At 38.4% G+C, this 27858-nt stretch overlaps 1 protein-coding gene across 5 annotated transcripts; it reads left to right on the forward strand.

The window, feature by feature from the left end:
- ccnd2a (cyclin D2, a) lies at positions 1 to 27642 on the forward strand. Of its 5 annotated transcripts, XR_010021100.1 has the most exons (7): positions 1 to 635; positions 1580 to 1795; positions 2827 to 2986; positions 8268 to 8416; positions 11026 to 11153; positions 11282 to 11426; positions 20556 to 20686. XR_010021100.1 is itself a non-coding variant. In XM_063072564.1 (5 exons), exons 1-5 carry the CDS (start codon positions 441 to 443, stop codon positions 27353 to 27355), a joined length of 765 nt encoding a protein of 254 aa, XP_062928634.1. In that variant the 5' UTR covers positions 1 to 440; the 3' UTR covers positions 27356 to 27642. The 5 variants fall into 5 exon arrangements, 3 of the variants coding, with proteins under 3 accessions (XP_062928634.1, XP_062928633.1, XP_062928632.1); XR_010021099.1 differs by having other exon boundaries at positions 11026 to 11426; XM_063072564.1 differs by lacking the exons at positions 11026 to 11153; positions 11282 to 11426; positions 20556 to 20686 and adding an exon at positions 27311 to 27642.
- The last annotated feature ends 216 nt before the right edge of the window (positions 27643 to 27858 follow it).

Here is a 27858-nt window from a genome sequence, read left to right on the forward strand (position 1 = left end):
GATGTGGAGCCCGCCGAAGCGCAAATAGGAGGGCGGCGCACTTGGGTTTCGATCGCAGTTAAACTCGCAGTTTTCAGACCCAGCCTCAGCCTGACCGGTGCTACCGTTAGGTCGGCTGCGGACCGCTTCGTTCGCCTCCCACTCCCCAGCTATGAGAGGTGCTGGGGCCGCGGTTCCGGCCTGCCGAGGAGCTGGAGGCCTGTAGGCGAGCGGTCCCGATGTGTGTGCGCGCCCTCCCCCGCCGCCGGCCTCCCCGCTTCCCCCTGCCAGCCTTTTGATGTTGTGTGCGTTTGCCCGGCTGCTTCGACATAAGGAAGGGGCTGCCCGGTCCCTGCGTCAGCCTGTCCTGCGCCGCCCGACTTCAGAGCGAAAGTTTGAGCCAGGGTGGGCCAATAGCCTGTCACCCTTGCCTCTCCTCCGCCCCGCTCCCTTTGCTGGCCATGGAGCTGCTGTGTTGTGAGGTGGACTCGGTGAGGAGGGCGCTGCCCGACCCCAACCTGCTGCACGACGAGCGGGTGCTGCACAATCTGCTGGTGCTGGAGGAGCGGTACCAGCCGGCCGGTTCTTACTTCAAGTGCGTCCAGCAGGACATCAAGCCCTTCATGCGAAGGATGGTGGCCACCTGGATGCTGGAGGTAGGTCGCTGCTGACAACCCGAACCCCGTCCGGAGCTGGGGTACCCACATCGCGATCCATTTATCCACTTCCATTCCCAAACTTTCCCTGCCCTTCCCATGTTAGCCCGATCTGGGTACCTCCTCCCTTGGGTCCCGGGGTCTCTGATCGTTTTCCATTCCCCACCCCTCACTACTCCTACAACTCCCTCACAGGCCGGGGCGCATAAGGGGTTTTTCATGTAGTTCCCGCTGATGCGCGCAGGCCTAAAGATTCTGAGGTGGGGGAAGTCCCACAAAAAAAGTGTGACCTCTTTCCCTTCAGGGTAGCCACTTGCTTCTGGGTGCCACTTCGCGGACTTTTCCACTCAGTTGTGCTGGCAACCGGGAGAAAAAAAAGGTCTGGCTCCAGTCTGACCAGAAAGTGAGGGGGCGAGGCACATTCTTGTAAGTGGAGGGGCACTCGAAAGTGTCAGATCGGTGGTGTGGGTGCCAGAGAGGTATTGCATCAGGTGGGGACAGATTGCGTGTGTTTATGTGCTGATTTTAAATAGGGGATAAGAGAGTGGGCAGAGGGTGAGAATGGGTAGGTGAGCAAGTTTATCAGATGGGAGACTGGGAGTGACTGAGGCAAGGGCCTCAGCCAGATAGCCTAACTAACTGTTGCAGCTGGTTGTGAGAGTTGGTCAATGGCCTTTCAAGGTTAAGTTTCACTGAAGTTTTGGTTGACTGCAGTGCTTCAGAGGTGAACATAACCTCTATTTCAATTAATTTTCAGAAGTTAGCCAAATGCTTCCAGTAATCTCTAAACATGTTGGTGCTGTGATTGTGACTTTGAATCATTTCTTGCTGACTAAACGCGAGGAATGTGTCAGTTTAGGGCCAGTACCAGGGCCTCGCTCACCTCTTCTGGTACTTTGTATGACCTTGTTATCCCTCATTTTTAAGCTCATTTTGTTCCCTAGGTCTGCGAGGAACAGAAGTGTGAGGAGGAAGTTTTTCCTTTGGCAATGAATTACCTGGACAGATTCTTATCAATTGTACAGACCACCAAATGCCATCTGCAGCTGCTTGGAGCTGTCTGTATGTTCCTTGCATCCAAGTTCAAAGAGACTATTCCTCTAACAGCGGAAAAACTTTGCATTTACACTGAAAACTCCATCACACCGTGCGAGCTTCTGGTAATTCCACATCTGTTGCTGTCTAAACAAAACAAAACATTGTTGTAAAATCTTTCCCTGAGTCTTGATTGTACTTGCTTTTCAATAGATCTACATAGCTGTTTCATATTTGCATTTTGTAGGAAATCATGAAGGTGTTCAGCTGCAAAAACTCCTTTGGAATCTTAAACTGTACTCAACTTTACAATGATTCAATTGTTTTTCAGAATGCAATTGAACATTTTGAAGTTGACATTTTAAAAAGCTTGTTTTCCTCAGATATGTAGTTGGGTAAACATCTCGCGTAAGTATTTAGGAACTACCACAGAACAGTGGAACAAACAAAAGCTAGAGGTCATGTGGCCTTTGAGAGCCACATGAAGTCTGGTCTGCAAGTTAAAAATGTTATGGCTGAATTTATGCCCAACCCACTTTCCTGCTGATTCATATACCCTTCCTTTTTCTTAATTTGTTAAACTCAGTGTATATAATAAAACTGGGCATCCGTACCCCTCTAGTAGAAAATACCAAAGATTTGAAATCCTTTATTTAAAAATATTTTGCCTCATTATAGTACAAAATGATCAAATATTCATATTAAGACTCTGCACCCTGGCTTTGGTCTACAGCAAAAGGAAGTAACTGCAAGAGATAAAGCCCAGACATTAAAGTGAGTTATGAGTATACACTATTGTAAGTTAGATTTGTTCTGCAACAATGTAATTTACGCAGCGGCTTTTTATCATTGTTTGCTGAATAAAGTAAAAATATTTAGTCTAAATTTGAAATGTTGAATGCAGGGGAAAAAATCTGCCCCTGTTTTAACAATGAAGTCACTGGTCCAAATTAACTGTAGCTCCCCCTGGAGGAAGATATCCAAAACTACCAAAATCTTGTCTGAAAATGAGCCAGTGTCATATCTTTCACACAGTGTGTTTTTTGTTTGGAATCTGTTCCCTTTTGAGACTTACGGGTATTTATTTTGTTCTCAAATGTTGTCTTCCAATACAACATTTTGATTAATAAGCCATTATATATCTTTTGTTTGTCAGGAATGGGAGTTGGTAGTTTTGGGAAAGTTGAAGTGGAACCTTGCGGCAGTGACCCCACATGACTTTATTGAATACATTCTACACAAGCTTACCCTGCCTAAGGACAAGCTGCCATTGATCAGAAAGGACGCACACACCTTCATTGCCCTTTGTGCCACAGGTATGAGCAAGATATTGTTTATAGATGAAAGACATTGGTATGGGAAGTTGCAGTTATTTATTTATTGATTGAGATACAGCATGGCATGGAGTGGGCCCTTCCAACCCTTTCAGCCATGCCACCTGGCAATCCCCCAAGTTGATCCTATCAGGTTACAATTTACAATAACCTACCAAGCAGGTATGGCTTTGGACTGTGGGAGGAAACTGGAGCACCCTGGGGAAATCCACGCGATCATGGGGAGAACAAACTCCTTGCAGGCTGCACTGTAAAGCGTTGTGCTAACCACTCTACTACCGTGCCATTTATGTTTGAGTTGTGGACTAGATGAAAGGTATGAAGAAAATTTCAAAAGTATGCAATAAAATGATAATCCTTCTGATGGTGTAAAATTGTTTTCATTGGTTGGGGCTTTATGTACAGTATGTGGTCCCCTGCATCACATCCAGTTTTTTTTTCCTAGAACTTTCTCAATGGACGTTGGAGCTTTTATTTAACAATGCATTGTTTAGTATTGTGTGCCATTTATTTATGTGTATTTATTCATGTATCATGTATGGAAAACAATTGTGCACTTCTAGTAAACTTACAATGGAAATATTTTATAAATTTGCCACTGTAATAATAGCATTCTGTTAGTGAGGAGTTATAATGCCCCCTTCAGTGGAAGGGTATGACTACAACACAACATTTTTTTAATGGGGAATTTTAATTAGCCTTACTGATTTGAAGTTCATATATGAAATGTATAAATGAGAACGATGTACATGTTAAGAGTCAGAGGCTGGTCCTTTTCTATCTGTCATCCTTCTAATGGACTTAAATTGAAGAATATGCTTGATTTTTGACTGATGTAATAGAAAATTGGTGTACTACTATTTATTTTAAAATTTATTAATGGTAGGTCAATTCTCATGCATTTTCTTTGGTGTTTTTTGTGTGCTGTATGCTTAAGGTTTGCAAAGAAACTAAACACTAGTTATCAGTTTGTAACAATGTGCCTAGGATCTCAAAATGAGCCTAGGATCATTCACAAAATGATCTCTCCCATGTTTTTATCTTAAATGGCAGACATTATCAAGTCCCAATTTAGAGTCCGTACGAGTATTTTCACTTTCAAGATAGCACTTTGATAAAATGATTGTTCCAAAGCAGGCTGAGAACCCTGATGACAGCAATACCATATCTTTTGTTATACAATGCAATAAAGTTCAAAGACCACTGCAGTAACTACTAACAATAGGGGACATGTAGAGTAACCTATGTTACAGAAGGTGGGTCCCTGTTCAGGGAATTAACATATTCATAATTCATACTTTTAAAGCCACCTGTCAGTCATTGTATGAAAGTTATTGAGAAACTTGATCTTTTAAAAAAAATTGTGAAGCCCCACACAAAGGTATGTGTAGACAAGGAAGGGTATTTGGACCATCTGGTTTGACCTTGTGTAGAAAATTAAGCACACTTCCATATACCAAGTAGCTGTCCACTAGTATAAAATAATAGAGTTCATGGTATAACTGTAGGATTGCAGAATATCTGCTTTGCAAAAACATTTTATCTTTGACATAATTTTGTCACACTGCAATTGCAGTCACCAGAGCATTTTTTTGCTTATATTTAAGTCGACTTAAATTTTAATGTTCTTTCACTTCAGCTGTAGCACGTCAAATAATGTTTTTAATATGTATACTTGAGTGAAATATTCAAGAACTACATTTCAATCTAATTCCTGTCAATGTAAACTCAAGCTATGTTTCAGCTATTTGTGCTCAAAGTTGTTGTGAATTAAGTTAGTCATAATACTGCTCTCTCTCAAATCTGTATAGAATAGTTCAATAGAATAGTAATGTACTAGACAACTTTGTACACATTTTGTTAGTTATAGTTATAAGAGTTGTTTCCAGGAAAGATGTTAGTACAGACAAGATTGTCCAGGACAAAGGTATCCCATATTTCCTGACATAAATGTTGTACTATGAACTAAAGTGAATTTCAGATATTAACCTCTTATTGAGCCCTGGTGAAGAAACTAACCACATTGGTTACTACTAGTTCTTATTGTGTAAGTTTTATGAGTCAGAGTAATTGTGCTGTAAATGATCCTTTGATTATTGACTTTCATGTTGATTTACCAGATCACAACTGGGGCAAATCACGAAATTCATCATAATTTATCCATCCAGGGACTGGCGCTCTTTTGCCAGTATTGCGATGTCCAGTTGTTCATTGAATATTTCCTGGGATTTTTGTGGACTGTTTCAAGAAATTGTTCATTGTTCCATGCAGTGAACTTTGCTGCTTTACCAGTTTTAACTTGCACCTAGTTGTCATGTTTATAATATTAAAAGCCTCCAATTTATGAAACTAGAGATCATTTTTTGATTGTGCTCTGCAAAGCGTTTAGTAATTCACCATAACTAGATTAATAATACAACTATTTGGAACGCAGTAGTTTATGCTTCCTGTCATATGGTCCATGGGTTAAGCCATATTCTATGGTTTAATTCATGGACCTCAGTGTTTAATACTCCACTTCAGCATTGGTTGACCATATTTTCTTCAGTGTCTACGAATTTCAAAGTAAATTTATTTTCAAAGTACATACATGTCACCTTATACAACCCTGCGATTCATTTTCTTGTGGGCATATTCAGTAAATCCAATTACAATGATAGAATCAGTGAAAGATGACGTCCAACAGGGTGGACAACCAGTGTGCAAAAGAACTAACTGCAAATGCAAAAGGAAAAAATGAATAAATATTGAGAACATGAGATAGTCCTTGAAAGGGGGCCCAGGGTTGTGGGAACAGTTCAGTGATGGGACAAATGAAGTTATCCAGTCTGGTTCAAGAGCCTGATGGTTGAGGGGTAATAGCTGCTCCTGAGCCTGGTGGTGTGAGTACTGGGGCTCCTGTACCTTCTTTCTGGTAGCAGCAGTGAGATGAGAGTATGACTTGGGTGGTGGGGGTCCCCGATGATGGATGCTGCTTTCCTGGGACAATGATCAATGTAAATGTGCTCAGTGGAGGCGAGGTCTTTGCCCATGATGGACTGGGCTGTATCCACTACTTTCTATAGGATTTACCATTCAAGGGCATCGGTGTTTCCATACCAGGCTGTGATGCAGCCACTCAATATGCTGTCCACCACACATCTATAGAAGTTTGTCAAAGTTTTAGATGTCATGAAAATCTTGCAAAGCGGTGGAGGCTTCCTCTGTAAATATATTGAAGAAAGGGTTGGATAGATTTTTGGATAGTAGGGGAATTAAGGGTTATGGGGAAAAAGGCAGGTAGATGGAGATGAGTCCATGGCCAAATCAGCCATGATCTTGTTGAATGGTGGAGCAGGCTCGACAGACTGGGTGGCCTACTCCTGCTCCTATTTTTTATGTTCTTGTATTCACAAATTTCTAAAGAAGTCAAGATGCTGCCAGGCTTTTTTCATTGTTTTTTTTTCTGTATTTCTTTAAGTTTCATCTCCAATGGTGATGGTTCTTGTGTGGAAGGGCATAATTGGGATTGAGGGTCAGAGTATTTAATGTCATTTTTAATACCTTTTTTTGCAGCTTTAGAAGGAATTATCAGCCCAATAAGTGTATACTAGTTCCCAGACAAACCTCATTTATTGATTTGTATGTAACATCCTGTCAACATAACCATCAGCTTAACTCTGCTTCTTCAGTCATCCCAATACAATTTGCAGTGACCAATTAACCTATCAGCCTACAATCATTTGGGGGGAGGAAACCAGGCAACTTGGCAAATAACCATGCAGTCACTGGAAGGACGTTCAAACTCCATACAGATGGTACCTGAGGTTGGTATCAAACCTAGGCTCTTTAGAGCTTTCTTTGAAGCAACATTTCTGGTTTCTGTGCAAAGGTGCTTCACTTTTTTAAAAGTATTTGCTTGCTGTCTTCACTGCATATAGAATTCAAAATGTGTTCCATTCAAACTTTTTTTTTGTAGTAGGTAAAAGTGGCAGTGAAAAGAAAGTTCCCAATTTAATTAACTAAGCTATAAAACTGAGTGGTAAAGAATTTGAGAAGTGTCCTTTTTTAATATCCGTATTTTTTTTTAAGAGTTTAGTTTTTCTAGTTGTGAGAAGCAAAACAGAAGCACCATATATTTGAAATGTAATAACTAAAATAAGTTGTGAATACATATCAAATCCTTTGTTTTTCTTTCCTTGATCCTGTTTTAAAGCATGAAGCAGACAAGCGTACATCACCTGAAATTTGATAAGTACAGATGTGTGATTTAAAATGCTGCCTTTATTTGGTACACATATTGGCAAAAAATTGAATTACAACTTCTAGATTGTTGATGATGATATTGGAGCAGTGGGGAGATTTTATTCATTGGAACTTTTTTAAAAAAAAAAGAAAAAAATATATATAGTAGGTTGCTAACTTTTTTTTTGCAAAATTGTCCCCATCCTAGTGATTTACAGTGTTGCAATTCATAATAAAATCCTCCCCTTCTAGCTTGGTCGGGTGAGCTGGCAACCCTTGTGTGTGTGAAATGAGTGCCCTGTTCGCAGACCTTTTGTGAGCTTGTCAGTTTGAATTCATATCAGTTGGAAGGTCATTTCCATGATTTTCAATAGGAAAAGATGAGGAGCTGACTCCACACAATGGTGCCACACTCTCCTGTTGGAGACACTTGCCTCACCAGTTGCAGTAGTTAATTAATATGCTAAAAATAGAAGCCGTTGATACAAATCACTCCGTTTTGCACAACAAAGAAAGGACATGTGGAGCTTTGATAGCCAAGGTTATGATGTTTGCTATGGAGGAAAGGAAGAGTGGAGGTAGAGACTACGTGAGGCTTTGGAAGCAAGACATTAGTCATTCTGGGCCTCTAGCCATTTGCTAACTGTCTCATTTGTATTGTGAATGACGTTTAAAGGAGCCTACAAGGTTACACGTTTTTGAAATTGTGTTCATGTGACCACATGTAGAAGCAGACCTACAGCAGTGCTGGTTGGCAGGAGCACTGTGGTTCTTTATTCAGATTTTCATGATCCGTTTGCTACTGGGATGCCCTTTTACTGAAAAGGGTGCCATATGTTTTGACGACTTAAAATATGTTGTAACTAATCTGAGTTCTATTTGGATCAGTCTGCTCAGTTGTTAATTTATGTACAAAATGTGTGTTCAACATGGAGATATGATTTTATAAATTTCATTAAAAAAATATATAGCTCATGAGCATTTGGAGCATGAGTACTTGATTCAAGATTTAAAGTTTTTCTTGCTTTTACCCCTGCAGATTTCAAATTTGCCATGTACCCACCATCAATGATCGCCACCGGAAGTGTGGGGGCAGCAATATGTGGACTTCAGCTCGATATTGGCTACTGTTCACTTTTCAATGACAACCTGACAAAACTCCTGGCCAAAATCACCCACACAGATGTGGTGAGTACACTATTTAAAGGCTCTGGCAAATGTTTGGCAGCCAATATCTGTGGATATTGTCAGTTTTGGATCTCAGATTCACTTTCAATTAAACTTCTTGAATATTAACACTTAAAGCTACTTGCAGACTGAAATCCTCAAGGATGAGTGAAAATTAATCAATTGAGAAGATGAAGTTTTATTTTATGGAGTTCTGAAATCTGGATCAATCAATAACACTGGTGGAAATTTTGGGGGTTAAATGCAAATATGCATGTTCGGAGATAGAGGTACATGTACTTATTAGCCACTTAGTATTGTTTTTCTCATAGCTTTATCTTCCGTCAGTAGTTTACCAGATTAGTGCAGTGGGAATAGAAATATGGAATGCTGTAGTCATTGTATTTATACAAAATCTTGAATGCTTAAAAATTGTATGAAAATTCATCTTGTAGAATGATTACTTGTTGCTCATGCTGCAATTGACCTTTTTTGTATTGCATTCATTTCGAAAAATCTCTTGGAAATGAAATATGACATTGTTTAATTTGTTCAATTTACATTGTACTGATTTTTCATGTAGATTGTTCAAATAGACTATTTAACTAGACGATAGTGTTGTCATTGGTGGGGGAAATGATAATGCACAGAGGATGGCTTAGAATCAACTTATTACATCAGTGGAAAAGTCCATTGAGAAGGACGAGTAATGAAATTCAGCTGTTTATATTCAGGTTTTAAAATTCAGCTGTTGTATTCAAGGTTTTCAGTCTTTCCAACATCGATCTATTTCCAACCTTAAGTTTGCTTTTATTAATAAAGTCATGTGAACATTACATTGCTATGTGATCATTAAACATCATTTCTCTGTAGTTTGGCATTAAAATAGATTGCCCTGAATGCTGCTTTAAACTTAATCAAGTCTTATCAGAGCCAAAATATTCACTTTGCTTGGTATGCTACATGCATTATACTCCTGCTGCAAAGGAACAGGTATTGACTAAGTGCAAGACCAAACTTATAGCTGCAAGAGAAAAAAGTTGACTTGATTATGCATCACACCTGTTTTTTATATTATGTTGTACATAAAGACATTTGGAAGTTCTTTTGGAACTGAAGATATACACTCAATAGGGTACCTTCTGTACCTAATAAAATGACCACTGTATTTTCATGGTCTTCTGTTGCTTTAGCCCGTCCATTTCAAGGTTTGACATGTGTGTTCAGAGATGTTCTTCTGCATACCACTGTTGTAATGCGTGGTTATTTGAGTTACTACTACTTCCTGCCAGCTTGAACCAGTCTGGCTATTTCCTCTGACCTCTCATTAACAAGGCATTTTCGCCCACAGGACTAGATGTTTTTTGTTTCTCGCACCATTTTCTGTAAACTCTGGAGACAACTGTGTGTGAAAATCCCAGGAAATCAGTAGTTCCTGAGATACTCAAAACACCACACCTGGCACCAACAATCCTTCCATGGTCAAAATCATTTATATCACATTTCTTCCCCAGTCTGCTGTTTGGTTTGAACAACAACTGAACCTCTCGACCATGTCTGCATGCTTTAATGCATTAAGTTGCTGCCACATGATTGGCTGATTAGATATTTGCATTAACGAGCAGGTGTGCAGGTATAGCACCAAGTGTATTTTCTCAATTTGCTAATCTTGGTGGGGGCAAGGGAGGTAAGCTTCTTTTTTCAATGCTTGGAATTGGAATAAATGAAGACCCAGTCTAAAAACATGCTGTTTTGGACAACCTCATCTTGTTTCTATCAGTTGATTGTTGCCTGACTGCAATAATGATTTCTTTACTTATCTCTTGCTAATAACAAAAAAAATCTGTATAATGTCCAAGAATTGAGAAGGGAAATTTTTATCATGAGGACTTTACAGATATTGGTATCTATTAGATCATCACATTTATTAACAGGTGAGAAACTGATCAAAAAGGCTGCTTTTCCAGATCAAAGTTATCCCATTCCATTTTGAAGGTGCTAACACCCGTGGTTCCTAAATGCAGAATTCTGGACTGAAAAAAAATTGTGATTGTGAGATAAGAGTTTTGATGCAGAGGTGGCAGTAGTTGGTAAAGTATATATTCAAATGTGTTTAGGATCAACAAGTAGAGTATTGAAACTCCCAAAACTAGGATCTGATAGTGAATTTGGAGGAAGCTGCTTAACATGAGAACACACATAAAATGCTGCAGATGCTTGCAATCTCAAATAAAAATAAAACACTGGAAATATACTATAGGCCAGAGAGCAGTTATGGTTGGTGAAGCAGAATTAACAACCAAAAAACATATTGGCTTTATTTTTCTCTCTCCTCTGCTGTCTGACATGTCTTTTCTGTTTCTATTAAAAACTGAAAGATATTAAGAATAAATATTATTATAAATTAAAAGTGCAGTAAAACAATTAAACACGTTGAATGTTGATGCTGGGTGTTAAATGTATATTGAAAGAAAGATCGTGGATTTAAGTGAAAATGCCCCAAGTAAGATAAAAGATGTAACAAGCTGTGAAAATGACTTTGTTCTATGATGGAAAAGGGGAAGTATTGCTGGAAGGAGCTTCCTTATGTTAAATCATTGTCTAAATCACTATTGCTTTTATTTTTAAAGACAAAACTGGCCCATTATACGGCAGGTTTCATAAAGACAAACTCAACTCCTCATGTAAGGAAGCGTTTCTGATTTACTTGAGAGTTGGTAGCTAGAAAAGATTGGAGGCGGGGAACCTTGAACTACTGGTATGTAGCATGTTTATTGATTATGAAGGTGTTCATTAGCAATGATAAAGAACATGTAAATTATATGCAATGAAATTCAAGTAGGTAAGTGTGCTTATACTGCTAAAGAACCACCTAATCTTTTGCAGATAATCCAGTGATCAATCGAGCGCAACCAAAGAGTAATGGGTTACCTGTGCACCAGCCATCACTCCCACTTGAAGCAAGCATCAGTGCAGATACACCATATTGGGAGAAGTTTATCGTGATGTTGAGCAGGAAGTACAAGGGAAGGTACTGAGCACTGAATAGAGTGACATTGGAGGGGGTCAGCTGGGACAGAGTAGAGGCTCAGCATGTTTTGAGTGCCCTTTCCTGCTTTTAAGGCAATAAAGACTTCAGTGAATCTGTCTTTCAGTGGAAGCAGTTGAACATGATACAGAATGAGGTTTATGTTGAAGTACTTGCCCTTTGAACTGAGAGATTTGTGGTGGTTAATTGAAAAGACTTATCCTCATTCTGATATTGAGCACACAGTAACACTGGCAGTTGAAACCTCAGTTACAGGGATTATAGTGGTAGTCTTATTTCACGAAAGCTCTTGCTTCTAAACGCCATGCTTTAGAATCGAAATTCTAAGATGAAACTAACTGGCATCAACTTTCAAAGAAAATGATTGGAGGGAAGCATTTTCAAAGCAGGTCGTGTACCTAGATAGGTATGTCTGTTCTGAGGAAGTACATACCAGAGTATCTTGTGAAGAATGACATTAGACAGTCAAGTGTATTGCATCACATTGCACATAATTGGGAAAACCCCACTTTGAAAATGTGAGTTCACAAAGGTTGCAGCAATTGTAAATGATCATGCTAAATCAGTGCTATCCAGGTGTCACAAGTGTCTGTAGTGATAATTTATTCCAATGAATTTTCTGGTACATTTAAAGTACATTTATTATTAAAGAGTGTATAAATTATACAACTTTGAGATTTGTTTGCTTACGGTTGTATAATTTGTATATTCTTTAATAATTAATAGCCATTCAGAAAATATTTGTTCATTGAGATCAATTATAATAACACAAATCATTGGCCCTGGATTTAAATATTCTCATAGCTTAAAAAACATCAGGGACACTGTCCCAAGTTCTTAATGTATATTTTCTCTTGAAATATGCAAAGGACACCGAATTTGGTGGGTACGGGATGAACCTTTACCTACTTCATGATCTCTTTCAGGAGTCTTACTTACATGCTGCCCATTATGCCTGTTGGCGTTTAAGGCAAAAATGAAGGTCCTCCATTGTTGTCTGTACTTGTCCGTTCATTTCAGAAACCAACTTTGGTCTTGGTCTTGGCAGTGTTCAAAGTTTCCTTTATCGTGCCAGTAGCTTCCTCTTGGTTTTCACTACTGCCAGCCATGCAAGTCCTAGACAGAGACTCAAGAATACCATTGCACACAGATGTAGAAAGATTCTTCATTGCTGTTTCTGTAACAGTTTCGTTTGGCCAGTTGGGATTATTAGCCCTGAGTTGAACCTGTGACCCTGGAGGTCGGACCATTCTTAGTTTGCTCTCTACCCTTTGACCTGTTTGGCATGGCTGAACCTACCAAGAGCTAAAGCATAAAGCCCTGACTCCAGCAAGCATAGCTGTCCAGGTCATTGAGGCACACAAGCCTCGAAACCACAAGTTTGTGGTCCTCTTGGAGGTTTCAGGAGTCTAGACTGCATCAATTTAAGACTCGCCAGTCTTGTTAGATATATTACTGAGGTCTATCTTGTGGTTTTCGGGTTCCACCTGTCCTACCTGGTCAACTTGTGTATTTTCCCATCTTCAATACTTAAAGTGTTCAAAGAAATTTTAAAAATAAGCATTTTTCGAATTGCTCTTATGATTTTTCTCTGTGGTGTGTGCAGTAGTATCATTAATCTTTTTAAGCTGAGTACAAGGCGGTTTTGTCTCTGTTTATTTCCCTTTTTCTAGCTTGGATTATTACCAAGTAAAATTGCATATGGTGAGGGCCAGCTTTGTGCATTAGTGGGCCAAACAAGATGCATATTGCAAGACTGAAAATTGTGCACACATCATGCGCTAAGAAAGATTATTATATCTACCAGGGCATGAACATGTTTGGTCCTAGCATCCTTCATGCTATCTGCCCATGCTATGCAAACAATTGACAGTGATCTCTGAGGATAGCTCGTGTACCGTTGCATACTGTGTTATCTCCCTCCAGGTAGAATTAATTTTAGGATGGGGTCATGTAATACTTCTCTGGGGGAACTAAGTGTTTATCCACTCTTTGTGCTGCTTAATGCTTGTGGTTTGGAAGCATATGACAAACCCGCTCCCTTGTCCCGCTTTGTTTGTTTGCAGACTGTACTTAGTATGCAAGAAAACAGCAGCTAGGATTGACTGAAATGAATGGAAGAATGAGATCGTTTCCTACTTGTATCTGCCTGAGTTGGCAGCCCATAGCATTCATTCAGTTTCCCAATTTGAGTGTTTTGCATGTGGAGTAACAGTAGGGTGATGCAGCTACAGAATAGAATAATTGTTAGTTATTATTCCATCAGACCTCGGATCCTATTCATAGTGAAAAGCACGGTGTGGCAGGTTACCCTGTGCCAGTGAGCTTAAAGATCAAAGAGAAATGAGTTTTAGAGAATTTCTAAGGGTGACTAGAAGTAATCCTTAACCCTTTGTGTGCTGGTTTGTTTTAGCTTATTGTAAACTCTGCTATTAATGAATTTGAGGGTTTGGGTTAGCTTTTAAAATATTCTTTTGCAGCCTTTACTTTGCACAGTTCTGTTTAAGTAGCAATTTATACATAGTGATATGTGGCATTTGAATAAATGAAAATAAACAGGATTGCACTTTAGCTGGGACATAAATTGATTTGGTGCACATTTCTAAAGATTTCATCTTGAAAGACACAAAGGTAAATTGAGCCTTATAAATACTTGTGACTTGAAACTGAAGTTCAGTGTGATACTCTACCAACACAAACTTTGTCAAAGTAATCTTCCTGCTCAGATTGATCTGCCTTGTGCAAGACTCTTTAAGCACCCTTCCCCCAATCATTTGCATAAAATCTTCAGTAAGCAACTCCTCCTCCATTACCCTGTCCTCTTATAGAAACCAGCAGTTGTCTTTACCCCTCGCCCCCTTGTTCATTTAGCAGAAAAATAGTAGGGTCCTATGTTTCAGTGTTGCTATGGAAGAATACCGTGTTCCACTGCCAGAGTCTAATTTCCTGTGTTCTTTTGTCTCCAGTAATTTTGAAGCTGTGGATTAGGTCACCCATGTTCCACATGCTGTTAACAACCAGTAATAATGGGTACCTTTTATAATGGATAAAAATCAATCCCAGCATTTTGTTTTCCTTTCTTGTGTTAATATGTATGTCTTCATTTCAATACACAATTTGTTCAGTTTTCTTAATTAATCAAAAATGTTGGTGATTAAGTCTGCCATCTGCATTTTACTGCTGTTGAGGAAAAGGAACTCTACGCTCTTAATGCATTATGCAATCAACCTCGTTAGTAACTTTTGAACTATTGAAGTCAATTCCACTCTCAGGTTTGTTATTCACCACTGTTGAACTAGATATCTTTAAACTCTTACAATTGAATGTTTTTTTTCTCTTGTGTGTAAAATAGCATCAGTGTTTTCAAGTGGGATAATATTGATGCATTGCTTGCCAGAGCAATGCAAAAGTGATGGCTTAACCCTGAATTCACTGAAATGGACTACAAAACACAGCTCTATTGCACTGAATCTTGACTCTCATAGAATATAATTTTAATCACGTCATCCACTTTCCCCTACCATACATATTCTCAGTGTTTTATAAACACAATACAGCTTTCTTTTTAAGAAACTGAATTTTATCAACTGTTCTATAAAGTCTCAAATGGCAAAACTGAGGAATGTGTTGAAGATCTAAAGGTATTCATTAACTAAACATGAATTCAGGTTTGTAACATCTACATTTAAGTTGCATTTTTTTCTTCTCTTCCCCCCCCCCTTTATTGGGGGGTGGTCTTGATTTTGTCTTTTTTTTAAGCCTGCTATTTGCAAGGAAGCTCTTAGTGTAATCGTTGCCCTGAAACTATGACATGCTGCACAGTGCCGAATTGAATATCCATCCTCATTTGATATGTGAAACACTTATGTTCTCACTGTGGATAGTTGTACATGGCTAATGTGCAAAAGAAGTAAATTCCTCTGTTTGCTTGGTGTGGATAGGACTAATTTGAGGAAAGATTAAATTGCAAAGAGTTGTGTTTTTTTAAAAAAAAATTAATATACTAACTGATTCTTATTTCCAAGCAGCATTTTAAAAGAGTGGGGTAGTTGAGCACATTATCTTACAAATTATAAAAGATAATATCCAGACACATCATTTGCTTTGGTATTGCTTAAATGTTGCAACGGAGTGTATTGCTTTCTCTCTAGTGGTTGCACAATGATCTCAAGTCCTGTTCTAAGACTTGAGCATGACTCAGTATAAAGCGAATGTGTGCTTCATCGGTAGAGCTTTAATATTCCAGAGGGTGCATCTGCCTTTTCAGAGAAAATTACATACTATTACAATATTTTGGTTAAGTGCATCAGTTGTTCTGGCATCCTAACCATCACTAGTTTCTCACGCAGTACGAACAGTTAGATGTACAGGACCATCTTTAAGTTTGCTGGTCTTTACTATCTTCTGCATAAGTGGCAATACACCCAAGATCTTGGACAGGAGGTCCACAGGTCATTGATGATTGCAGGATGGAGGACAAATGATATTGAATGTTGAGGCACTGAATAATCAAGTCAAGATTATACAAAGGCTAGTCAGCCAGAGTTTATTTTTTTTAATTTATTGAGATAACAGTGTGGAAAAGGTCCCTCCGGCCCTTTGCACCGCTCTGCCCAGTGATCTCCTGATTGAACTCTAGCCTAATCACAGGACAATTTACAATGTCCAATTAATTTACCAACGGGTGCATCTTTGGACTGTGGGAGGAAACCGGAACGCCCAGAGGAAACCCACGTCATCACAGGGAGTACGTACAAACTACTTGCAGGCATTGTCGGAAATTGGATCAATTCTGCCTACCACATTATAGGACATATTATTGTATTGGACAGAATACAGGTAAGGTTTGCAGGGATGAAGGCAGGTCAGGAGAATGTTAGTTGCAAGAAGAAACTTAATAAGCTGTGTGTATTTTCTTCTGAATTTAGAAAGTTGAAGCAAGATTTAATAATGATACATAAGATAATCGGGGACCTAGGCTAGGTAAATGGGAGGGATCCCTCCACCCACCCCTCACAATTGTGGCCAATGACAGGAGAGCATAGAATTCAGATATTTTGAGAGGAATTAGTGGGAAATTGAGGAAGTTGAAGGGAGAGACATCACATACTATTTGAAATGATAATGCAGGCAGAAGACTAGTGCATTTGCAAAAAACATGCATGAGCACTTGAACTATAATTCACAGACGGAACTAGGAAGTGCGACTGGACTAATTTAATGTGTTGTTTTTTTGTCTTGACATGGGCACAATGAGCCAAATGCTTTTTTTTCCCCCTGAAGTTTTATAAGTGTATAATGGCTCCTAAAAAATGATCTGTTAACTATTTGTAAAGCTCCAGGGGCAATCATGAGCATATACAAATATGTGTGCACGTGTCATAACAGTATGTTAGAAAGTCTGCATGAGTGGGAGAGGATGAATAATCAAAAATAGTGATAACATTGAGCTTGGCAAAGACCATCAGCTTCATCATCTTCTATTCCATCTAAACTGTCCAGTAACAGGATACATAGATGTATTACTTCCAAATCTATGAAGTTCAATTCCTCCCCAAATAAATTTGCTACTCTGGGTTACAGCCAGTGACTTATGACTGAGATGTTGAGTAAGGTGACATGCATCTGTAAACAAGAAAAACGTGCTGTATATTTACTGCAATATTGCTTTTCATAGAAGTATTAATGCAACAGTAGTTCCACCAGTTTGAAAGCTTTCCTTGTTGAATAATGTGCAAGTGTACAATGCTTCTTTGTGTGGGGCCAGGTATGATGTGGGTCTAAGTTTATATGATAAAATGTGACGACTTTAACTCTTGGAGGCAAGAATGATAATTGGCAGTTACAGTTTAACATGGCTAAGTGTTGTTAAGTGTTAAGTTAGATCCTTAATAGAGGCATGTGATTTTAGCTTCAGAATGAGATTGGTCAAATATTTTGAGAAACTCAACTGCGTGGACGGAATGGATTATGTTTATTCTTCAGGTTGCATTTGTGACTTCAACCTGCAGATGAAAATCAGACCTGAAATGTGATCTGCTTGCCTTATGTTCACTGCAGTTAAGCTGTAAAGCATGGTAAATGCATACTTTGCCCTTCTGATTGGTATAAGGTGCCACTGGGTAGTCTTAATTTTTCTTCCTGATCTGCACCCTGTTCCTCTGGACACACACTTGCTCTTTCTAATAACTTCCACACACTCTGCACAACTTGTCAGTGTGGAGGAAGCCCTTCAGTGCCAAGCAGGGTAATTCTTCTTTCATCCATTTCTGAAGGAGCAGCTGCATCAGTGAATGGAGAGGTTCTGTGTAGACGTTGCACTATTCTTCAGCAACTGCAGTGATTTCCTGACTTCTTTCTTCTTGCTGGAGAAATAAATCAGTTTGCCTTTAGTTTGCAACTGCAGCTGTGCCAGAATCTCTTTCTCCTCTTCTTTTTCCTCATTGCGCCAACCCACCCCCACCTAAACCCAGGCTAGGAGCTGGCACTGAAACTGAAAAAGGCTGACCCCAAAAGATCCGGTGGGGTTAGTTGAATAACACAACCAAGGGAATGAAGTAAGAGGAATTGAGGGGGATACAACACAGGAGAAATCTTTCTTGCCGATTGTTGTAAGACATGGCCAATGAGCAGTTTTTGCAGTCAATGGAGCTGAATACTCAGCCAAAGTGTAACACACGACTAATGTGATACCACCAGTTTTCTGTTCCCATGTCCAGTTCTTTTTTCAAAGCCTCATTTACCCCTTGTGAGTGGTGGAGGCGGGGAATAAATGAATGGATAGCAGCAGATTTTATAGCTGTGACTAAAGGCATTGACTTAGTATTCCCAGTATAGAGCCAGCATAGAGTTAGTGTCCGTCAGAATGTCTAGTTGCACAAAAATACTTTCGATGCAGTTGTCCTACAAGTCAAAATGGTTTTCCTACAAACTACAAGTGTTTGATGGCTCTGGGCCTGTACTCGCTGGAGTTTAGAAGAATGTGGAAGGGGGATCTCATTGAAACCTATCGAAAATTGAAAAGCCTAGATAGAATGCATGTGGAGAGGATGTTTTCTGTGGTAAGGAAGTCCAGGACCAGAGGGCACATTCTTAGAATAGAGAGACGTACCTTTAGAACAGAGATGAGAAATTTCATTAGTCAGAAATGGTGAATCTGGAATTCATTGCTACACGTGGCCATGGAGGCCAAGTGATTGGGTGTATTTAAAGTGGAGGTTGATAGGTTTTTGATGAGTAAGTCTGTCAAAAGTTAAGGCAAGAAGCCAGGAGAGTGAGGTTGAGAAGGAGAATATATTTCCATGATGGAATAGCAGAACAGACTCAATGGGCCAAATGGCCTAATTCTGCTCCTATGTCTTATGGTATTAAAGCAAAATCTATTTAAAATTATATGTCTGCTGCTCTAAATTTATTATATGAAGCACAGAAATGGGCCATTCAGCCAACTGGCTTTGCGTTGACTATCAAGTATCCTCTTGCAGTCAACCCATTTTTTTCATTCCCCAGATTCCCAGCAACCCCATGCAGGCTCTGCTAACTACACCCACCCTAGAACAATTTGCAATATAGAGTTAATTTTATTTATTTATTGAGATACAGTGTGAAATAGGCCCTCCTAGTCCTTCGAACCTCGCCACCTAGCAATCCCACAATTTAATTCTACCCTAATCATGGGACAATTTAAAGTAACTCATTAAACTACCATCTGGTACGTTTTTGGACTATGGGAGGAAACCTGAGCACCTGGAGGAAACCCAAGTGGTCACGGGGAAAATGTACAAACTCCTTACAGGCATTGATGGGAACCTACTACCAATCGGGTTTTGGGATGTGGGAAGAAGCCAGAGCACCTGTGCAATCATAAGGAGAAGGTGCAATCTCCAGAAGGATTGCACTAAAGGTCAGAAACAAATACAGGGTGCTTGAGCTGTGAGGCAGCATGCTGCCCATTTTAAAAACGTGTCTTAAGATACATTGTGTAAATAATGAGCATCTTTTATGCTAAAGTGACTGCAAAAACTCATAAGCACTTGACAAATATTTTTGAGATTCTTGTTCTTATTTTGTCAGTGTTCCTATATTATACTATTAATTTTATGGACTGGATCATTCTGGCCGCCTCTCTGATCCAAACATTCTATGTAGGGATGGCTGGTCAGGCTTTCCCTCCGGTATACAAGTCACTGCGGGGTGTGCATTTAAGCATGGTCTCAGTTGTTGCATCTTGGGTCCACCCCTGAGATCGATGACTGTTCACCAAGGTCAAAGATATTTGGAATTGTTCTTGAATATCATTGTTGTTCAGTGATCTAAATTTCAAAGCAAAATCGGGATGATTATACAAACAAAAATTAAATTCAGTAACAACTGAAGTAGGCTGGCTGACACCCCGTTTGCCCTTGTATCCAATTAAAATGCTGGAAAAAAAAATTATGGCATCAACACCACTTTCCTGCTCTCTTGCCTTTCCCTATATTTTGTTCTAGTTTGGATGTTAGCAAGTACTTTAAAAACATGGAAGGAAACTGCTCATCTTTTTTCTCCATATAGGTGAGCAACCCATTTCAAATAAGTGAGGTCGCACTTGTTATGCTGGCAAGTTCTGTTGTGAGTGCTTCTCTCCCTCAGCACATAGGTATCCCATCATTTGGTTTTTGTGGCAAACCTGGATGTGGAGGGGGAAGTTGTATGTGCTAGCATCTGATATCAGCTCATCTTTGTACTTGTGGTCAAATGGGGAAAAACAAAAGGCAGACATATCAGGGTGGTATGGGTAGAGAGAGGCAAGGGGAGTTGGACTTCAGATGGCTGGTAGCTCTCCACTGAATGAACTACAGATGAGCTCGATCCAGTCCAGTGTTTATTTAACGAACAAATTCTAACTAATGTTTGTCTACTAAACAGTTTACCTTTAATTATGATACAGAGATAAAGGAAAAACTTGTTAGACAAAACATGGAAAATGTATAATAAAAATTGGAAAGAATATTTATTACAGTACATATTGCATCTTCCTTTCCTCTGGGGGCTGAACATTTGAGTATCACAGGTTGATATTTATTTTGAAAGGTATGGACATTTATGGTTTGGTTTACCTCTCTCCAATAGGATTGCCTGAGAGCTTGCCAGGAGCAGATTGAATCATTACTGGTCAGCAACCTGAGACAAATTCCACAGCAGAGGAACCCTTCAAAGAGGATGGTTGAACTGGACCAGGCCAGCACTCCCACAGATGTGAGAAATGTAAACCTGTAAGGCAGCTGGAGTGGAAATGACCCTGCGTGATCTTCCCTTTAGGAATAAATCTTGTTTTTTTTCCATTTTAAGATGCTCCTACATAGAAACTATCTAAAGCTTCTTTTAGAAAAAAAAACTGATATTAAAACTCTGGTGCCTAGGGTGTTCTGCAGAAGGGAATCCCACCATGTATGTTTGCATAATTGCTATTATATTATCAATGATGAACGTGCTTCAGAAGCATAAAATAGCTAGCTAAATGCAGGCCTGTGTATGTGGGATCAATTGATTAGATATTTACTGTTCAATTTTATGGTGCATGCACCCTCTTCAGATTTGAGGAAATGTCTATGATTTGTGGCTCAATTCAGGTGGCAAAGCTGTTGACTGAAGACATGGGGAGGATTGCTGGGAAATAATATTCTCTTTTATGAATGAACCATCTTCAGTGTAGAAGGAATTTAACTGCTTTAAGATATTGAACCTTGTATCTTCCTGTGAAATGAGTTACTGGAGGATTGCCCTGCAGCAGATTGTACGCTGAGTATATATTTTGCCTTGAAAGTTCGGTGATTGTCCAGAAAGTCATTTTCCTTTAAATCAGCTTAATTTGTTTTTGTGTGAACTTGTCTGTTTTATCACTCTTCTCTCAATGTCGTATTTATACTTGTTTCTCATCTTTACCTACTTGTGTGTTCTCAGTTTTTAAGTCATTTGTGAGATCTGGGCATTCACAGTAAGGTTCCAATTTATTTTATGCCCCTAACCATCCTTGAGAAGGTGGGGAAGAGTCATCTTGAACAGATGTAGTCCAGATGCTCCCACAGAATTGTTACTTAGGGAGTTACTGAATTCCAGTGATAACAAAAGGAGCATTAGTGGCTCTTTCTAATCTTTTAACTTTGAAATTATGTATTTTCACTCCCCCTGTGTTGGTTTCATACCTTTCATGCCTTTGTTTCACTTTTCTCCTCTTCATTTTCTGCATCTGATTTTATTGTGTGCCTGTTTCATTATGTCTCTCTCAGATTTTGGTTTCTCTCTCAGAAATGGTTCATTCTATTCAACAGCATTGCTTGCTCCAATTTATAAGTGTTTCTCTAGCTGTGGGCCAAACTTGAGTGCATCCGGAGAACTCCCCATTCAACTACCAATCAGTTGATTACACTTGCCATTGAATCTGCTGATAGGAATTTTTTATTCCGTACTTTGATCTCCTATAGAAACCTTAAGTGCTTGACTACCTGGAATTTTGAAGAATGAAGAAACATAATTCTATACTTGCAATTGAAATAAGGTGTAACGTTTTTCAGAACTGTAATTCTCGATCATTTATTATGCACAAGCATTGGCCCACAGTTACCATTATTGTAAACCATTTCATTTGAAAAGCACTTTGAATATATTTCCCAAGGAATGAATGGAATGGTTTATGAAATTGAATTGTTTCCCAGTTTCCAGTGTACAATGTAATTATGGTATTGCTGTAAAAAGAAACTACTTTGTAAGGAAGACATTCCAGTTTGGGTTGCAACATTCCGCAGATGTTCAGTAACTTCATGTGTTGTCAGTATCACAGAAGGCTCTTGTGTGCCACAGGTGTGCCAAGCTTTGGACATTTGGATGAGAATCATTGCTGGTGCAAGAAGCAGCAAATATCATGGTTCAGAACTAGTTGTTATTTGAGAAAATTTGTATTCAGTCTACTTGAATTCTTCTGCTCCATCGTTAGGACATGGTAAAGAGTTTGGGAGGTTTATTTGCACATGTTTTGATAATGGTCTGAAATTTGAAATTAAAGCTATTGATTAAAAAGGTGGTCTGGGGATTTGTGAAAAGCTGGACTAAAGGTATTTTTGAGAAATAGGTTTTTGCTGAATTGGAGCAGCCTGACCTGGGTTGATGGAATAGATAATGGAGTATGAATCTTTAATTGCGCTGCTATGAAAAGCTATGATTTGTTTCATTCTTATTCACATTAACAGTACTTGGCTGTATTGTTTCACTGAGTGTGCTGCTATTTTATAAACATTTTTATAATATATTATTTTACCGCTTAAGTTTCAAAATCTTGGGAAAATGAGTACATCGATTTACTGGAAGTGCCCATTTATGGTTTTTTGCAATAGCGTTTCATCTTTTTTTCTGTCACATTCTACAAAGACAGTATAGTTACCTCAGGTTTACTGGACAATAAAATGATTTCCATTTGCAATACCTCACACTTCTACAGTTTTTGGGGAGCTTTGAAGGCATCATTGTCTTAAGGAGATAAGATTGGCACTCTGTTGTACATTGCTGCTTCAGCCATGAGATGCACAAGCAGATTGCACAGGCTTAAAGCTCCCTACTGGGCTCAGTAACTTTACCATGTACCTCATTTACTTTCAGATGCACAACTCTGTTCTTAAGACTTTTTGCTTTACTGAGTGTGATGCCATACCAATACAATGTTACTCTCTCACAATGTGCTCTTGTATTTTTTCGTGATTGTTCATATGGTTAGGGATGAGTAGACAGCATTTATAGCTCGGGTACAATGTGGAAAACTTGTGGGGCAGTTGATGGGTTCAAGGCTCATTTCAATAGAATTGTGAATAAATATTCAAGTCTTGTTGGTTCAGTATTGAAAAGGCTTTTTATTCAATATATAATGACCTTGATTGGATCATAGGTGGTTTTATGGTGTGAGGGGAAATAGGTATATCTATGGACAATAAAGTCACTTGGTCCAAAATGTACTTGTGTATGTTATCTTTCTTTTTTCCTTGTGCTTTCTCACTTATCAAGAAAAAGAAACCTTTTGTGGAATGTAGTTTTCATCTAATACTGTTTTATGCAGATGACATAAAGCCATGTGAATGAAGGGGATGCAAATGGCTTCAAAAATATAGTTGAGCTGAAGGAATGGGCAATGACATGGTGGATGGAAGTGTGGAAAATACGAAGATACCATTTTGATAGAAGGCAAATATTGAATTTTTCAATAATGAGAGATGGGAATGTTGATGTTCAAAGGGATCTTGGTCTCCTTATATACAAGTCACTGAAAGCTAACATAGACAATAGGTGCAGGAGTAGGCCATTCGGCCCTTTGAGCCAGCACCGCCATTCACTGTGATCATGGCTGATCACAATCGGTATCCAGTATATATTAGTTCATTGTTATTAACTAATATATGGTTAGTTATTAGTTAATATATTTTGTGTGTTAATACTTTCCATTTGCCTCCAATTAACGTGGCTTTCACTAAGATCCGCATACAAGTAGCCTCTGCCTTGGATACACCAGACAAGGGATAAAGAATTCCAGTTGACCATTAATACCAATAATGTGAATAGCTAATGAAATAGCTGAGGAGTCTTGAAATAGGGATGAATATAGAGTAACTAATTGAGGTCTGAAATAAGGAATTTATTCACTCAAATGATGGTGAGTTTTTGGAATTCTCTACCCAGTGGTGGATTAGTTATTGCTACCAAATTGAGGGCAAAATATTCTATATTAGAAAAATGGTGTTGAGGTTGGAAGATTAGTAATGATCTTATTGACTGGCAGAGCAAGCTTGAGGGGCTTGCTAGCAAAATGTGCTCCTATTTGTGTTACAGTGCATCGTCATTCATAAATTCTATAAGCACTTTTGTTTTTTGAAGCACCAATTGTATTTGATGTTATTTTAATAAATAGATAGGAGCTGAAAGGTAAATATAACCAAATTGCAAATTTCATCCCTTCATTCATTCTCTGTGTACTGTAGCTTATTTGTCAAAAAGCTGATAACTAGGCTTTATAGTTAGTCAATCGGGCATGGCATTATGAGATTGTGGTTCTGCATAAATTTCCAATATCAGATATTAAGCTAATCATTTACTTAATGTGAATCATGGTCAATTTTACTGGCACAGGCATAAGCAGCTGAATCAGCTGAGGATCTAGAAATATTCAGAAATGTATTATCAAAATTCATTTGAGTTGAGAAAATTTACTATTATCGGCTTGCCTCCAGAATCATTTTGCAAGGAAGCTATTACTTTAATGGAAGTTCATTGGGCATGTTAATACTTTCCATTTGCCTTCAATTAATGTGGCTTTCACTAAGATCCACATACAAGTAGCCTCTACCTTGGATACACCAGACAAGGGATAAAGAATTCCAATTGACCATTAATACCAATAATGTGAACATTTAGCTAAGCAATTCCAAACCAAGGTATCATTTCCTGTGAATGTTTCTGTTGGCTACTTCATTGAAAAAATAAATGCTCCAGTTCTTCCATACAGCAGACCTTAAGCTTAGAACTGTTTCTACAGAGTCTGAGTGCCTGAACAAAGCTCTCAGAAAGATAGTTCTGGTGGTAATACATTAATTAAAGTTCACATCATATTGAGATGTGATGTGACATTCTGCTCCAGGCAGATAGGTACATAAATGATTCTATAATTCACATCACTGCTGTATAGCTATATTTTTATGGTTTTAAGTAGGATTAAATGTATTTAAAATGAATAATTGAGTTCTTTAATAGCTTGGTGTTTTTTAAAATTGGAATTACAAATAGGTGTAAAGCAGCAGTCTATAAATCTTTGTGGTTTTACTGATTTTGTTTTTATGTTTATTAATTCACAAAATGAGTGCTGCTGACATTTTATGCCAGTCTTCAATGGTCCCTTGATGTGTGGCTTGCTAGATCATATGTTTGATGCTTAAGATTACAGTATTCCATATTGCTGAGAGTCTGGACTTGTGTACAGGCAGACTGGGTTAAGATTTAAAAGACATCAATGAACCACTTAAAATAACAATTTTACAGTCATCCATTACTAACAGATGTGTTGAGGTTTATTTCATTAACTGAATTTAATTCCCACATGGAACCTTTGAAATTTAAACTAGTCTGGAGAGGTGATCTGGAGACACTTGGATGTCTAAAAACTTAACCATTGTACAGTTTTATTCTTGTTCACTCACACAGCTTAACAGTGGAGTGTTCAAGACAATATGACTAATCCCAAATTACAATGTTAATAATGACTTAATTTAAGAACCATCCAGAAAATGTATCTGGTTGCTAATTACAGGAGTTGGAAACCGCAAAAACTTTAAATTTGGAGGAAAAGCCTTTATGTTCAATAATTATCCAAAATTATAAGTCACAACTAGCCAGCCAGTGGTGTAGTGGCATCCAAACCAAACTTCGAGGCGAGTGGTCCTGGGTTCAAATCCGGCTGGTTCCTTGCATGATTTCCATCTGTGCGTGCTGGGTTGAGCGTCAAGCTAGCAACTCAGCTTTATCAAAAAAAACAAAGTGCCAAAGAAACAGCAAGGTTGCTGCCTGATGTACCACAAGGCATGGAAAGGAACAACAGTAAGTCACAATTATTTTTAATTTAAATAATAGGGAGAATTTTACAAGTACTGTACATTAATAATCTTTTTCTTCAAGGTCAGCTTTGCTCCAGAAGCTAGGCTAATACCCCTTGCAGAACAATCAGGATGGTGCACCATTTGAGCGGCTGCATTTCAAATGACACAATAAACCAAGGTCTTGGCATTGATTGGATGAACGCAAAAGGTTCACTGAATGATTGAAGAAGTGTTCAGTTATTTCTGGTGAATTGACCAATGATTGAACTTTAGTGAATAAAAAAAATTTGTTATTATCATCTTGCTGTCTGTGGGAGCTCTATGTGTGCAGACTGATCATTGTTTTTACAATACAACATTGAGTACACTTAAAGGTACATCCATTAGTTGTAAAGTGTTTTTTGATAATCTGAGATTGTACAAGATAAACCAAAAGCATGCCTGACCTCTTAATTTTAACAGGCTTTTATAAAATTAGTTTAGATGCTATCATCTCAGCCATTAAAAGATATGGACCTTGAGGCGAGAAAGCTCATAATTCATCACTGTTAGCAATCTCAAACCAATATAATGAATGACAAAAGTGGAAAGACTGATACAAGTAAGATACAATTTGAAGTATAACTTTGGGAAAACACAGGGGACCTTAATTATATTTATGGTCAGGTGTTTACCAAGTGAACATTTACCATCCAACATTATCTCCATCTTGAAGTGAGAAGTTAGAAAATCTTTTACTTAGTTGGTGGGCTGGGGTGAGTTACTGAACAAAATGAACTTTATATTTTACTGTGGAAAATATGATTAGTATTGCGTGGTTTCCAATTAAAGTTGGGATTCTGGTACTTTACAAATAATACTAGGTCATAAAACAGCAGTGTAAGATGTAAGCGCAGATTTTCTGAAAATGTGTTCTTTGTCCCTCTTGGAGGCATTCGGCCTCACTTGCATGCTTTTCAAAACATATAAACAAACAACTGTCAGATCAGTGAGTTAAGGGGGTTGGAAAAGATGGTATTGAATAAGTTTCTCACTTTCTGGCACATATTCTACCCTGCACAAGCCCAAATTAGATTTGATGCACTTATTCTGGCTGAATACTGCCCATTATGTTTCTATTTAGTGTTACCATCAGTATAACTTTCTCATTAGTTTCTCAATTAAAACCTGATTTTTAGCATTTATATTAAACCTTATCCTCTACAGAACCTTCAGTTAGAGAAACCATTTCTTATTAAAGCTTGAATGTGTGTTTTTCAGAGGAACATGGGCAGTGTGGACTGCAGACTTGAAAACCACGTTTGAAATTCTGGAAATTCCCATGTAATAAAAATGGAATTTGACTTATTTGATCAACACAAATTCATCATGAATCAATGACCTTTTGATCAATTCTACTTCAATTTGTAACCTACGTATTCTCTATTTGTGCATTATACATTTTAAAATCTTTTAGAAAATTGTTTCTTTCAGTGTCCAACGTCACAGTCTATTAACAGTAGCAGTTTGACTCCAGCCTCAATCACTTTTGTCTTGGTTCGAACCACATCTCCAACCTATTTCTTACTACATGTCTGGAATGCACAGATATTGTGAAGCTTTTTTTAATAATAAAAAAAGTTAAACAGTTTTAAAATTCAAAAATAGAGTTTCACCGCTGCTACATTCCAAGTGCAATATAAACCAATTTGCATTGAAATTGACTATCCAATAAACAAACATTTTAATAGCTTGAATCACTGCTTGTGTTTGCATTCTTTTGGTAAAAATATTAGAATTTTGAAGATTTATTTTACTTCGTTTCAAAC

Source organism: Mobula hypostoma, chromosome 20 (assembly GCF_963921235.1).
Source record: "Mobula hypostoma chromosome 20, sMobHyp1.1, whole genome shotgun sequence".
NCBI classification, from domain to species: domain Eukaryota; kingdom Metazoa; phylum Chordata; class Chondrichthyes; order Myliobatiformes; family Myliobatidae; genus Mobula; species Mobula hypostoma.